Here is a 15,312-nt window from a genome sequence, read left to right as displayed (position 1 = left end):
TATTTGTTTACATATTCACATAAAAATTTAAAATTTTAATTATACTACTTCAACCCTGACAACATTTGGATTTGGTTTACGATATAATGGAGGTGGAATCAGCGCCACAATGGCTTCTTGATAAGCTCATTAAAGCCTACCACGGGCCACGAGGAGGATGTGCTGAAATTGGTCACAGTTCTACATGAAATAAGGTTTTGACAGAATAAAGAAGCGCCGGAGGAAAAATCTGTATCCCCCGCTACTGCAATGGATTGGAGTTCCAAAACTATAGCTGACTAGAAGAGGCTAGGCTCTCTCCAATAGTTCTAAATGAAGGTAAAGCCATAGCAAGCAAAAATAAGCGATGGAAGCCACTTGATGAAGGGTAAAACTTGATGGAAGCCACTTGATGAAGGGTAAAACTTACGGTTGCAAGGCCCTATCTCCGTGTTCGAAGCTGAAGTTAATGGGGTTGGGGAGGCTCAAACACTGAAGTTATCGGGATTGGGGAAGCTCTATCTTGGGTTATATTTGTCAAGCAAATAACGATTTCTAAGATAAAGCAGGCATGTATTGACTGGAGTTGTATGCTAAATTTCTACAATAAAGCTATCCTGTATACAATATTTTGACTTCTCCTGTTTCTCCTATTTTGTTGGTAGAGACTCTCCTGTGTGATGCTTCTAACTAATGAATGGTGCATTTTTCTTCAAAAAAAAGAAAAAGATAGATCATAATCCAATAATTTTCCAATAAGTTCATAGTTTTAAGATAAAAAGATAATCATCCTATCACTGTTTCCAATAACTGCATATCTAAAAAGGGTCCTTAACTAATGTCTCCAATGATATACTCTCAGTTAATTTACAACTGAAATCCTGTGCTGCGTCTTTTCTTAATAATTGAAGATTTGAGTAAACTATAGTACTCGGCTTCAATTTCATCCATGTTAGTAGTGTTGGTAGACATAATGCGCTGCTCATAAAGTATTTCTTCGCGTTCTTCCTTTTTTCTTTCTCGCTCTTCCTTTTTTCGTTCTCGTTCTTTTTCTTCTTGTTCCTGTTCCTCTTTTCTTTTTTCAAATTCTTGTCTTTCTCTTTCCAGTCTCAGCAGCTCATCCACTCTTTTAATCCTTTCACTTCTTGCAACCAGTTGCGATTCCTTCATCTCAACAAATATTGCTTTAAAGTATTCATCCTCAGCTTCTTCAGCTTCTTGAACCTTTCTTTTTGTGATCTTATGCAATTCTTCAGTTGTTTTTCTTCCCATTGGTAGTTCTAGAGTAGCTTCATCTTCAACATTGAAACTAACCGAATCTGGAGTAGATGGAGAGGAGACTAATGAACTGGAATGTTGTGGTTTCTTGTTTTTTCTCTTTAGCAAGTTGGAGGCAAATTTTGGTGAATATCGCAACTCATTCCAACAATGCATGAAGGGGAAAGAAGATTTGTGTATACTTCTGTACAGCTCCAATGCTTGGCATACCTGCATTGCATTACCAAACTATATCAATAATTGTAATTAGAAACAACTGCTGCCAAAGATATTATAAAAACTGGTAACACATTAATCATGTTGAATAAATAACAATTTACCCTATTTTGTTCTGTGGTTCCACTCTGATTTGTAGCGTCTATTTGGTTGTAATACTCTTGAAATTTACCAACAGCAATTTGAATCGAAGACCACCGATGCATCAAAGAGTTAGTATGTCGATCAGAATCAAATTGCTTATGTTCATGAAAATAGGCTGCAATTCGTTCCCAGTATGGTTGTTGTGTTTGATTGTTTTCATGAACAGGATTCAAGTCAATGTTTAACCACGCGGACATAAGTAACATATCCTCTTGTGTTGAGAAATTCTTCGTCCGGGATCTTTTCTGTTTATTAACTTCAGAAGAACCGCCTTCTTGTGTAGTGGGGATTGGAGGAAATAAAGGGGACTGCGGCAAATATTCTGGATGATTGTCGTATGTACCATTATTCGACAAATCTGCAAAAGACTCCATGATCCCTGTTACGAATATAAACAGTCACTGACTAATAAATGACAACTCTCATAATGTGATAGTAAACAGTTCTTCTGCAATTTATACTATTAACAAGTATCAGTCAAAGTCATGAAAACGATATACAACCTTTGCAGTTGCATAGGTCTCTCACTTTACTTGACTCAACAAAATAATGCAATAGCTTTTTTGGACCAAAGTACATGATAACCCAGCTATAAGTACAAAGACCCCTTTCGCAGTAGTTTACGACGCAAATACAGATATTCAGAAGTTCCAATATCAGTTTACAATACCATGTGCTTCAATCTAGTGACTCCCTCATTACTGGCCCATAAAATAACAACCATTACCAATGTAAGAGCAGTATAGTTCTGCTGTATTAACCAATCACCCAATTTATAAGCCTTAGAGGATCTCATAAATACAAAAATAATTTGATTGCTGGATAATCTATGGCAGAGTCAAATAACCAAATGCACTCTTTTATCGTGTACAGCATCACACAATGTTTCAACTATCAACTATATATCACACATTTACCCCATGTAATTACTATCCAAGTCAAAAAACTTTGTCAAGTATCCATATATCTAACCAATATAACTTTCTGCTTCAAATTCACGACACTTTTAGTTTCAGTTTCGTATCAGGAACATGATTAATCCCAATCATCGTTCACTCATGTTTAACAAACCAACCATAAATGGCACAACAAATGTACCACAAGCCGAGCATAAACAATCTATCACCACTGAATCAAACCAAACCCTAGATGACATATACCGATACAAATCTCAAATCAAGCATTTTAGCACTCAAACAGCGAAGAATCACACACAAACATACACTTTAATTAAAAACACACAATTAAACCAAAATAGTGTACAATTATCTTCAGATTTCTCAAAGGTAATTTATCAAACACTCAATTTGCGAAATTGATAACATATACATATACATGCAAACAATTAGACAATCAGACAATTAGACATTAAGAACCCTAATTAATTTTCTGAGACGTACCTGAAAACCCTAATTGTTAATTTGACACAAAACAAGCATGGCGAGTGTTTTGGCGAGTGTTCTGGCGAGTGTTGCAGAAGATTTATGTTAAAACATACTAGTATTAGTTTGTGTTAAAATCTTCTAATATTATATAAAAATCATATTAAATTTTATAATATATGATTGGGCTTGGGGACAGTGTGAAACAGGAAAATATTCAATAAGATTTTTTTAAATTTTTCATGCACGGATTAGTAATTAATAATTTTATTGACTAATATGTATTATCATGAAGAGAGTTTTAATAAAAACTAAAAGTTCGGGATAAAATATAAAGTATGCTTTTGACGTGGTAATAGATTAAAAATAAAACTCTGTACTAAATACAGTGAAGTCCAAGGTAACTAAACAAGAATCTGTTTAGCATTCAATAAAATAAGTTTTGGAAAATTGATTTAGAAAACAATTTTTTTCACATGATCCCTTTTATTTCATCAAATAAAAGAAAAAAGAAAAAAAATAGGTGTTAAATGACCAATCTATCACTGTTTTTACAAAGGTAGCAATCCAAACGTTGGATCTCATCCATCTTTCTTTTAACGTCAGGTCATATGACATTTTGAAGTCCTTAACGTTAATTTACTAATTTATGTAGCGGTTCACACTAAAATACCAAATTGATTTACGTTTTGTAATATATTTCAGACCTAACGCAACACGATATAACATTTACTTTCAAATATTAAAATATTACTTTTCTGCGCCTTGAAGAGGTTTGCATATGACTATTTTCTGGACAAAAATACTGTAACAAGGTCAAGTTTTGCTATTGGTTACTCAGCACAACAGGCTTTCGCCAACCTACAAAAATGCTAAACAATCCTGACTATAAATGTGATGGTGCTTGCTATCTGCAGCACTTGTAGCCGAACTACTGATGTATCCTGAACCAAAGACCCGGGCATCCTTCAACTTTAATAGTGGAAAAGCATACCGAGATGAAAATCACAAAATGGTCCATTACTCTGATCTTCGTTGGTCTTTAGTAATGCTGTTGTACATTGGTAACAGCCACTGAGGACAAGGCCTTCTCCTTCCATAACACCGCCAATAAACTAACAAGGCCGACACTACTACACAAAGAGGAATGGCCCATCTGGCTCAGAAATAGAGTGAAAAGTGAAACTGTCAGTCTCTAACAGATAATGGAATATTTGTCAAACTATATTCGATATCTTTAAACATTTGCTAAATATATTTAAGCAAGAGCGTTTCTTTGGTTCTGTCCATGTCCTTTACCTATTAATGCATGGTCAATTGCAACAACAATGAAGACAGCTAATTTCTAATAAAGTGTGCGTTAAACAGGAAGGTGATAAAAACTTGAGCAATTATGTATAGCAAGTAAAAATATGATGTCATTACCTGTCCACATCAAGAAGAGGGCTGTAAACAAGGGTTTCCCAAGTCGCTACTACAAAATGCCAAACAGGGTTGTAATAGAGGGACTCCGCTGACCAAAACATCCTCGTGTACGTCTCTAAAAATATAAACATTATCCAAGCTCCCATCTCAATCAAAAAAAACTTAATGATAAACCGGCCTATTACCACCATGACAAGAGAGAAGGCCACCAACCAATTATATAGGCGATGGTTATATTCTTTAATAAATAGAGACTTTGATCTTCCCATCATCTGCAGAAACATGTTGTAAATGAAAAGGTATAACCACTAACATTTAAAACGCAAGAACGAAACAGTTAAGCGGGATATATAAGCTCCATTCCTTGCTAACTAATAAGATTCATATAAATTTTGGGGAATAACCTTCCTGGGATATATGTATCTGCTCCACTCATAACTAAACGAATATGAATATTGTTCACTGACATGAAACTCACAAGACACACTAAGGAGGAAAGATATTCTTTTAAGATTGATATAAATTTCAGGAAATAACCTTCATCATTCGATTCTCATAGCTGGTTTTAGATGGGCCAACACAATCTATTTCAAAACTTCTGTTGCACTGGAGGAAGCCTGCATTAAATTTTGCCATTGACGGAAGTCTGAGGACTTGAAGTCGGTCCATTTTGTCCTCACAACTAGTATATAGTCTCTCACATAACTTGGCAGAATTAAATTCGTTTGCCATAATGAAATTTTTATGCACCTGAGGATAAATCATTTGCCATGATGGAATTCTTAGCACCAGAGGAAAAATTATAATAAGCAGAAGTCCAACCATTCCAAAATCCAAATACTAGGTTATAGATCTAATCTCATACCTTCTCAATTTCTTCATCTAATTGTTCAACTGATTTTTTTGCATGATGACGACCAAAATGTTGCACATCAAAAGCCTTCATTGACAGTTCTCTTGAAGCTTCATGGGCTGCTTGCAGAGATTCCATGGAAACGGGTAAACCCACTTTCACCATCCTATCATTGTACAATTTGAGACATCGTTCCAGGATACCCTTGTTAAAAACCTCAACAAGAGAAACAGTTGAAGGGATCTCTCCCTTGTTTAAGGCTTCAAGGATCTGAAATGAAAAACACAAAAAAAGATATACAACCCAATCTAATAATATCAGAGACCTCTGATATAACACCACTGTCCCGTTCACCTTTCTGAGAGGGTGTTTCTTTCCCCGTTTTCTGAGGAAGATAAGCACGTGGTCTAAAATAAAGTATTAAGTATGATTCTTCTTTTCTAAATAAGTGCTTATTTTCCCCAAAACACCCTCTAACTATAGTTGAGTGCAAGATTACAAATGGTGAACTCAGATTGCTTTGCACTTCACGGGGAACCTTATGGATGCAATGAGCAGTTACACAAGACAGTAAGTAATTACAAGGAAGTAAAAGACACTTAAACTACTCTAATAGGCTAATAGCACGCGACAGAAAATCATGTGACAGTTTATCACAATTAGGTAGCTATATGTGGCACAATTTCACATATGTGGAAAATTTATCAATTTGAACGTGAGTATAGTAATTGGTAACTGGTTTCCATCTCAGAACTACTGGGCTAACAAATTCATTCTGGAAAGCTTTTGGTCCTCATTAATTCATAACATTTTTTTAAAACTTACAGGCAGAATAAATTGGGTTGAAGAAGGCACCTGCTTCAGAAAAGATACAAATTTCTTTCCATTTAGATGTTTTCCTTGCACAACTTTTGGACGAATGACAGATACAACAAGTTGTTTTAATTGTTCTCGCTTCTTGACATAATTTTGATCGAGGTCCTCATCCTTTAAGTCACAAAGCTTTGTCCGCTGAAGATGAGGCTGTTTCGAAATTTGAAAGAAGCTATTAGATCATATAAGTGACTTTGACTGATGCAGAGTGTTATGAACCTAACTTTTAAGTTATACCACAAGACGCTGACAACTTTGTGAAGGACATCAATACATACAAGACACAACAGTCAACACACCAATTTTATAGCACAGTAAGAGTGTCAATTTTATAGCATTGTCCCTGCATCAAGTTGCTATGAAATGACTAATTGCAAATAGTGTCTTCATTATACTACCAAGTGTATCATTGGCCGATTGTCAGCTAAGGGGTCATTTGTTTAGTCTTAACCATAACTTCTGAACCATTGATATATCTGAACGAATGATAATCTGGATCATGAGTGAATGATGTCATTTGATAAATGTAATTCTAAAATTTTCTGAATGATAATATTTGTTTGAATTTTTATATATATTTAATGATATATAATTGTTTTTAAAAAAATATTATTTACATAATAGCATAATATAAGAAATATATAATAATTTTATTTCAGCAATCAGGGTTATATACTTTATTAACTAATACATGTCTTTATAGAAAAAGTCCAAAATTTGTCCTCAACCACTTGTACTATTTAATCACACTCAATATATTATATTTTGTAAAAGTCCGTACTAAAATATTAAAATTTTGATAATTGCCGGGTTGATATATCGATACTATTCATACTTATGATTTAGTTTATCGTCGATAATTTAGTCATTTTATTAGCACAGTATTTATTTATTTTTTAAAATTTACCAAATTAAAATATATTTTATTATTAATTCAAACACAAATCTAAATTTAATTATCAATATTTATGTAAGTGACAGATAATTGATATAAATAATACGTAATTTCAAAGTAATCATTAATCAAAGTTAATTAGAAGAAAAAAAATCAACAAAAGCAATCAATTTCAACAATGATTAAAAGAATTAAAGAATGTAACTATGTTTAACAGTGAAATCGGCTGCTGGACCAAACCCCCTCCATTTCCACACATGAGTCGTCCAGCTAATTTTAACTACTCGTCCAGATTATTTCATTTCGTCCAGAAAAAAAAACATTCAACCAAACGATCTGATCAAAAAGCCGGTTCATCCTGTCCAGTTAAGCCATTAACAAATGGCCCCTAAGATGTTCCAAGATGCTCTTTTGGCAATTTTTTCTACTTGACACTTTTACAAGCAGAGAAAAGAGAATATTGTTTAACCCTGCAATTTCTGAATTAACACTACGTTACTATGATGACATGGAAACTTGATTTGTATCAGTTTACATATTTTCATGACATTGAAACTTGCTTTCTATCAGTCTATATATTCTCAGAAGGACCCAAATAATATATTTTTAAGAGAAAAGTGCACTTTGTGTACCTGAACTTAACCCATTACAGCACTTTCAATACTGTACTTTAATATCCTACACCCGATGTATCGTACTTCTCGATTTTATGCAGTTGGTGTACTTCCGTCATCTCACGCATTACGCGGTGAGATTAAAATGTAATTAGCAGGGTTAATTTAGTCTTTTAAATAATTAACACACATATATTTGGAGTGACCCAAGCACACCGTTTCTTCATCAATGAACCATCAAACGAGCTCTCAACCGCTTCGAGGGCATCCACATTGCCTCCCTCACCCCCACCGATCCTCGGAGCAGACTGCCTCCTCAAATTGGGCACACTCCTCCTCACAATCCTCCCAGTCGAGGCTCGACTCCGACACGAATCAGTCGAAGCATCCGACGAGCACGAAGCGTTCATCGACAAGCTCGGCCTGAACACCTTATCCCCTCCCCGCTGCTTCCTCGGAATCGACGGCATCAGCTTCGAGTCCGGCGACAATGTCGGAGACTTCTTCCCCCTAACTTCACTGATCTCCGACAATGTCGGAGACTTCTTGTCCATTCTGGTGGGTTGCTTAGTGACCGGTTTGCGCGACTCGGTGACCGATCTGGCGGTGTTTCCGGCAGGGCCGATAACCGGCCGGAGCGACTCGGATTCGGCTAAATTCATCGGTGTTAGATAAAATTAGGGTTTCTAATTCACTCAATTGAGAGATGAGATGAATTGGGGGAATGTAAACAAACCCTAGGATATAAATTGAGGTGATTTGGGTGATTTGTGCAAGTGTAATCTTTGCTTCGTTGCCGTTGTTAGCTTTTTCCTTCTTCTGACATGACACTATATGTGTGTTAATTATTTAAAAGACTGAATTAACCCTGCCAATTACATTTCAATCTCACGGCGTTATGCGTGAGATGACGGAAGTACACCAACTGCATAAAATCGAGAAGTACGATACATCGGGTGTAGGATATTAAAGTACAGTATTGAAAGTGATGTAATGGGTTAAGTTCAGGTACACGAAGTGCACTTTTCTCTATTTTTAATTCGTTTATTTTTCAAGGTCAATCGTGCTTCGACGATGTTATTTAATTACTTATGTTCAATAAACCCAGATAACAAGTATCTTTCCTGCCAAAGTATAGCCTCCTTCTTGCTGATTGAGGTCTAGCCTTTACTAATAAACATCTGATATTAGCTATGTAACAACAGAACTTGCATATTGAGGTGGCAAAATCCGACATGACCCGAAACCTGACACTAGTAAATACGAATTTGGGTAGCGGGCTTTCTCTTTCTGGTTGACAAGATATTCACTAGAAATATTTTGATCAAATTCAGGTCATCCCGAAATAAAGTTGCATAGCATGAAGCATAATGGATATCAACAGTATATAAAACAGAAAAAGAAGAATATAACTATTCAAACCTGCGGTAAGCTAAAGGCTGTGCTATTGTCACCCATAATAGCCAAGGAATCACGAATGTGATTAATCTGAATTAATATAAAAGAACATACAAGGTAAGTTTCATACGCACCAGATTTTACATTCTGAAAATTTGAGAGTGAATTACCTGATCAATATATTTATCACCTGCATTAACAAAAAGCATCTTTGATCCAAATATATTCCACATATGATCAGATAGGTACAAAACTTACTGTAAAGACAGAGATGTTAATGGAAAACTAACCATCAGGATTAGGAACACGTTTGATAGCTTCATCAACCATTTCTTTCACAGACTTCCCCTCTGTAAAGTTACCAACGGCACTCATTTTAAAGCAGTACCAGAAAAAAATAAAAAAATACAACCAATCAATGTAAACGATTCAAACTTACGTAAAAAGTCACGTTGTATAAGCCATAGAAGCTTAGCTGGTTCAAAGGCAACATCTTGCCCCTGCAATATCCACCGGCTCAAGAACAAATATGCAAATAAACATATAAGACTATATACACTTGGGTATAATATCTATATGGCCTCAGATTACCTTCACCCTGTTCATGAGAAACCATATCAAATTAAAAAAGTCAGTGTTGTTACAAGAACATAGAGGAAAGTGAAGATGAAATACTTGTACTGCCAGTTTAAGTGAAAATTGTTGTATTTATTGAAGTGCGCACCTTCCATAGAACTCTTCAGCAAGCTCAACAGCAAATGACAACCTAGATATGTCTGCTTCACGAATCTAAGAAAGCAAAAGAACAAAAAAATAAGATGTACATATTAAATCATACTCACTCCGTCACTCATTTCTTTACTGTTTGGCACGCATTTTAAGGCCTATATAAAAAGTATAGTTTCATTACTTATTTTAAAAAAAAACTGAATAAAAATTTAAACATTATATTTTATTTAGAAGGAAAAAAAATTAAAATAATTTATGAAACTACTTTATAAGAGCCTTAAAATGTGTGTCGAGCTCTCTGTCCCAAATGTAAACAAACAACCCACCGGGACAGAGGAAGCTTATATTACATGAAGATACGAGATTTGCTAACAAGGATGTGAAAAGCATCCAGGGGCACTATAAACTTCAGGCAAGTACATTCATTTCTAGCAAACGGATTCCTCATGTTCCCCTCCCTCCCTGATCTGCTAGTGCATATTAGAGACTTAATAAATATCATATTTTTAAGTGAGTTGTTTCATTTTCATTGTTTATCATTTCCTTTCCATTATTTAACAATAATAGGATCCATAAGATTCCTTACATGGAAACTCAAAAAGAAAGCAAATAAAAATTGAGACCAACATTATAAGAAATACAAAAAACTCATAACTTCCATCATCTTTTGGCATTAAATTACTTAAAGAAAAATAATACATTTTAAATTAACAAGTTATACCCATATTCTAGCACCAGCGGTAGTAGTTTTTAAGTACTGTAACTCTTAATAACCATCTACAGAGGCAAGAGGAGTCATTTTGTGTACATTAATTATTCTTTTCTTTTAACTCCATTAACAGACCAAAATATCAAAATGTGCAGAGACTGATGTGCCATACGCCTATATGGATGGCTACTGAACATCCTATATGGATGGCTACTGAACATCAAGTGTTCCCCTTATAAAAGTATTCGGCTGATTCCACATGTGTAATTTCCTGTCTTTGTGTAACTCTTGAGGCCCTTTCCTTTAAAATAAGAAGCTAAAACACAAGAGGCTAGAGTATCAACCAGCAACATGAAGTCAAAATACAGGTGAGGCATTGCCCAATGCACGCACAAGGCTAGTGTGTGTCTGTTTCTGTTTGGACTTTCTACTGGGGGTAAAGCAGTAAAAGAGTTTGTTACAGGCAGAACAACAAACCGTCTCAGGCAAATTGTAGATTAGCACCGAACTCAGAACAGTTGCCAAAGCAAATATCCTAACATGGAAGGTAAAAGGAATAAGGACCGAAGAGATAAAACTTATAGGCGCCTTGAAGCTGAAATTATAATAAAGAATTTCACCTATCATCGTATACATTTGACTTCCCAATACTTTCAAAACCCTCTGTGTCGAGGTAAAAGACAGAAGTTTTAACTCCATCGATATCTACCTCTACGGGAGTTCCCCATACCCATATACCTGCAGATGAACACAGGATACTATCAGTGATATCTAAAAGTGGAGAAGCATGTAGATCCACGGCACCATGATAAATCCCAGCCGATACCTTTTGTTTTAGTATCACGCATGTGTCCCACTCCAAAACCTTCAAAAGTCAAACATCAAATTCAAGCTTGACGGTGATTTTCAAATTTTAGGAAATACTAAGAGCGAGTGGTTCATTTTTAAAACAAACCAGTTAACATAGTATTAGGGGGCACCTTCATTACAGGAAAGTGAGAGAAGCTGATTTAGCAGAAACGATTTTCCAGAGCGATACGGACCAATCACCTGGTAAGACATCCTTAGAGATCAATTCATTAAACATAACCATGGTGCCACTTTATTTTTACTAAGTAACCATAGTGCTACTCCAGGGATGTTAGGGGGAAAGGCTAAAGGATATAGCATTAAGACATATAAAACAATAAAACTTTACAAAGGATGCTTTTGTCTAGAGATTGACAAGCTAATGTAAATTAAATTTTAAAAGGCCTGCTTAGTAGTTTTAACCCAATCTTCTGACACCGTTTGCAAAAATGTTAAACAATTTCTTTTTATACGTAACCGAAATTCCTTATATTTTTCTTTTAAAAAAAAAAAGAGGGAGTATTTTCTAGTTTCAGAATGGTTTTAAATATATCTCTTTTCACTAGTACTTTATACTTATGTAAAAAGCTTTTGACTTTAAAAGAAGATATATGCTTTGCTTTGCCAGATTGGGAAAGTTCGTAAATTGTTAATAATATTAAAGATACTATCCATATATACTGGAATTCGGCCATATTAAAAGCAGCTGAAGTATGGTAACAGATATTATTATCTTGCTTACAGCAACAGCTGCAATTGGGGTAGTGATCCTCTCAATTGCTTCCAGTCCAGCCCTCGCAAGCTGTAGCTTTGTATGTCCAGGATCTGGTTCTACAATAGGATACCTGCAGAAGGAAAAAAAAAAAATATATATATATATATATATATATATATACACACAGATATTTGCATCAGTTATTTTTGAGTTATGACTAAAGCTAAAGACAACCTTATATTTATATAGAAGTAGTAGCAGCTGATACAATTTCAAGTTAAAATTGAGATTAAAGACAATGATAAAAGTGTGTTTATAGAGGAAAGGTTGTACAACAACCAATGCAACATGTATATTATCATATGCACTGCATATTAGCACCTTTTTATTACAAAGGTCAACTACACAAATAAAGATACGCACAAACACATGCCTTAACTGGGGCATGAACCCGAGCCCTCTTGTTACCAAGATATCCACTAGACCACGATGCCAGGGATTACATATAAGCACCTGATACTTAAATAGACTGTATTCCAAAGAAATTTAAATGAAGTGTGAAGAGGCTAAAGACCACAATTTAGTTCGGAAAAAGAACTAAAGTAGTTAAATGCTAATGATATTTTTTAGGGAGTGGGAAATAGTTCTGATAATTAGTTCCATCGATCAAATGTAATGAGAGAACCCTTTGCAATAGCATGTTCATTCTCCAATATTCTTTTATGAAATTCACCTATGAAAAATGCGACTTTATATTTTTGCTACTTTGTATAAATGTAGAAAGTTTCGCAATGCAAAGCATATATGAAAATGAACAACAAAGTTTGAAAATGATGAGAAATGTTTATCCAACAAAAACCTGAGCATTCCTAAGAGCTCGAATCCCCACTATATAGAGGACAAAAGCGGCTCTTTGTATTTATTTATAGTACAAAATTCATCTAGTGGCTTCTACTATCACCTGTATCATTAACATGGTATCAGATCCTAGGTTTAGGGATAGAACTCGGGTCCTACCCCCAATATATTAAATTGTTTGTCTGTTCGTTGTCTGTTTCTCCACTCTTACAAGGACAGAGGAGTCTTAATAGTTTATGATCCATTTAGTAGCTGCTACTATCACCCTAAACTTTAAAAAAGCTAGCTATCCATTAGTATTATTTTTTGTGTCAAAAACAGTCGCTAAATACAGATGCACTCTATTTATTTTGAATCCAAAGAACTACCATTCAAAAATAAAGGGATGTTGGTTCAAAAATGTTTGTATTGGACTTGCAACAGTCAATAAATCCAGTTCCATTGCTAGTTAAACATAAATGTAGCAGGAATTCTTAGGTGCAAAATCTGAAATTCAGAGAGGATGTGTGCCAACAATGAGATTACCTTTTTTAGTGTAGGACAAGGCTAAGAAATGTTAGGAAATAGGGAATGAAACATATCTCCTCTAATATACCGATCAGATATCACCAAATTTATCAATATTCATAATACATATAGTGATAAATATACAAGAATTTATATAGAAACCCTATGTGTTGGATGGGTTAAATTTAAGATACATGTATATAAATCCTAATAATTATTACAATATATTTGAATAAAAGAAATTGAGTAGAAATAAACTGGGTAAATAATTTTTTTATGGATGTTGTTATCCCAATACACCATTATATAGGGTTACCGCCCTTTGGTCTCAGTTGAACATGGATTCTCCAAAGAAGTTTGACAAATCGATGATACTCGAACAGTGGGTCGAAATAAAGTAGGTAGATAAGATAGTGCCTGAAAGCTTTAGTTCTTTATGCCACTTGATGTAGGACAATTTAAGAAGAACGTTAGAAAATAGGGGATAAAACCTCTCCACTGAGAGTAGTAGAGAAACAACTAAATCCGCGTATATTTCAAATAATCATCAATTCATGATACTTAAAATATGAGTAATACAAGAATTTACATAGATTTCCTGTGACTTGAAAAATTCGTAAAATCCTAGGTAAGATGAAACGAATCCTAATAATTATCTGTAATCCTAACTGATAACAATTACCGTATATTTAATAGCAAATTTATTTCTTTCTTTCTCCATATCATAAATCCTTTTGCAGCTTAAAACAATGCCAATTGTATCTTTTGTCTCAACCAAGCAATTTAAATGCCTTTAAAACACAGATATTGGGTCACTCACAAGCATAGAAAACTTCAAAAACAGACCTTGTACGGTATTGTTCATGGAAGCTATAATTCTGAGAGAAAAAAAAAAGATTATTTGGTATTGTTCATGTAAGCTATAAAAGTACATGAGCTGAATCTAGTATGGTTTCAATTTTACTCCTACTTTATTCATTCTTAAATGAACCAACTGCAATATAACAATAACCTCTTGTAACTACTGGTTGCAAGTCTATGCTTAAGTTCTTGTTGCTAAGTGTCAATTCAATGTATTCGGAAACTTGCTTACATAAAGATTGAAAACAAATTAATATGCAAGATTAAAAGAACATAATATCATTAAACCAAATTACATTGGGTCGCATTTAGATTGATATAATCCCTATTAGTGTACTTGGTCTTTATTTCTATCGAAAAATCGAATTGAGGTCTACCTAGTGTCACACATTACCACCCCTAATTGTCACCAAGCTATACAAGCATATAGCAACTAATTCAAGCCTACAATTTTCATCATGTAAGCACTACAATATCATATCGATTGATAGAAATCATGATAGATCACATTGTGTTAAAAAAATTAATAAATTTAAAGTACATTAACAGCACGATAACTATACAATGCAGCTAATGACATTACAGAGAAGTCGAAAAACAAATTCGAAACAGACTTACGCTTGATCAAAATCATTGAATGTTAAAAACCCAGATGGAAAAAGGCCAAGAAACACAATGACCCAACTCAAAATCTTCATCACTGATCCACTCCTCTCATCAAAGAATGCAGTACATGGATGAAATGGCACGCATTTCTAGGCCCATTAGCGGGATCTCAGTAGAGCCATGGCCGAGCGTTCTGCTTATGAATCTTCGGATCAAGTTCCTTGAAATTATTATATATACGTGCGTATTTGTGTGTATAGATGTGATTATTGCAAGCCAAAGGTGTTTTTCTTTTTTAGAGCAGAATTCGACACAAGAGACTCGCAAGAGCCCAGGAGGGAATTGCTCGAGGGTATATATGACATAAGACATATTAGGTACAAAATTTTCCATAAAGTAACATAAGTTGGAATGTTTTAAT

General features: G+C 34.6%; 2 protein-coding genes across 3 annotated transcripts; both read right to left on the bottom strand.

Annotated features, from left to right (window-relative positions):
* Positions 1 to 711: 711 nt before the first annotated feature.
* LOC108220733 (glutathione S-transferase T3-like) lies at positions 712 to 3,149 on the bottom strand. 2 transcript variants are annotated; one of them, XM_017394582.2, is made up of 3 exons: positions 3,018 to 3,149; positions 1,578 to 1,996; positions 712 to 1,467 (listed from the first exon to the last, which is right to left on the bottom strand). In XM_017394582.2, the coding sequence occupies exons 2-3, from the start codon at positions 1,989 to 1,991 to the stop codon at positions 847 to 849; spliced, it is 1,035 nt and encodes a 344-aa protein (XP_017250071.1). In that variant the 5' UTR covers positions 1,992 to 1,996; positions 3,018 to 3,149; the 3' UTR covers positions 712 to 846. The 2 variants fall into 2 exon arrangements, with proteins under 2 accessions (XP_017250071.1, XP_063949644.1); XM_064093574.1 differs by lacking the exon at positions 3,018 to 3,149 and having other exon boundaries at positions 1,578 to 3,009.
* Positions 3,150 to 3,727: 578 nt separating this feature from the next.
* LOC108220514 (uncharacterized) lies at positions 3,728 to 15,245 on the bottom strand. The gene is given in 16 exon segments (XM_064093573.1): positions 3,728 to 4,155; positions 4,425 to 4,696; positions 4,962 to 5,174; positions 5,290 to 5,547; positions 6,133 to 6,300; positions 9,082 to 9,147; positions 9,228 to 9,247; positions 9,348 to 9,407; positions 9,497 to 9,557; positions 9,649 to 9,846; positions 10,973 to 11,030; positions 11,116 to 11,233; positions 11,322 to 11,360; positions 11,476 to 11,545; positions 12,087 to 12,189; positions 14,904 to 15,245. Coding segments are annotated over 16 exon segments (1,920 nt in total). The 5' UTR covers positions 14,984 to 15,245; the 3' UTR covers positions 3,728 to 4,019.
* Between the last annotated feature and the right edge of the window lie 67 nt (positions 15,246 to 15,312).

This window comes from Daucus carota, chromosome 5 (genome assembly GCF_001625215.2).
Source record: "Daucus carota subsp. sativus chromosome 5, DH1 v3.0, whole genome shotgun sequence".
NCBI classification, from domain to species: domain Eukaryota; kingdom Viridiplantae; phylum Streptophyta; class Magnoliopsida; order Apiales; family Apiaceae; genus Daucus; species Daucus carota.
This window is presented reverse-complemented; position numbering and strand designations above follow the sequence as displayed.

What these genes read in the sequence shown, in the direction of transcription:
- LOC108220733 (XM_017394582.2), bottom strand. Translation starts at nt 1,991, where the DNA reads ATGGAGTCTTTTGCAGATTTGTCGAATAATGGTACATACGACAATCAT. An exon ending in GAACCACAGAACAAAATAGG is followed by an intron (nt 1,468 to 1,577) that starts GTAAATTGTTAT and finishes AATGCAATGCAG; the next exon opens with GTATGCCAAGCATTGGAGCT.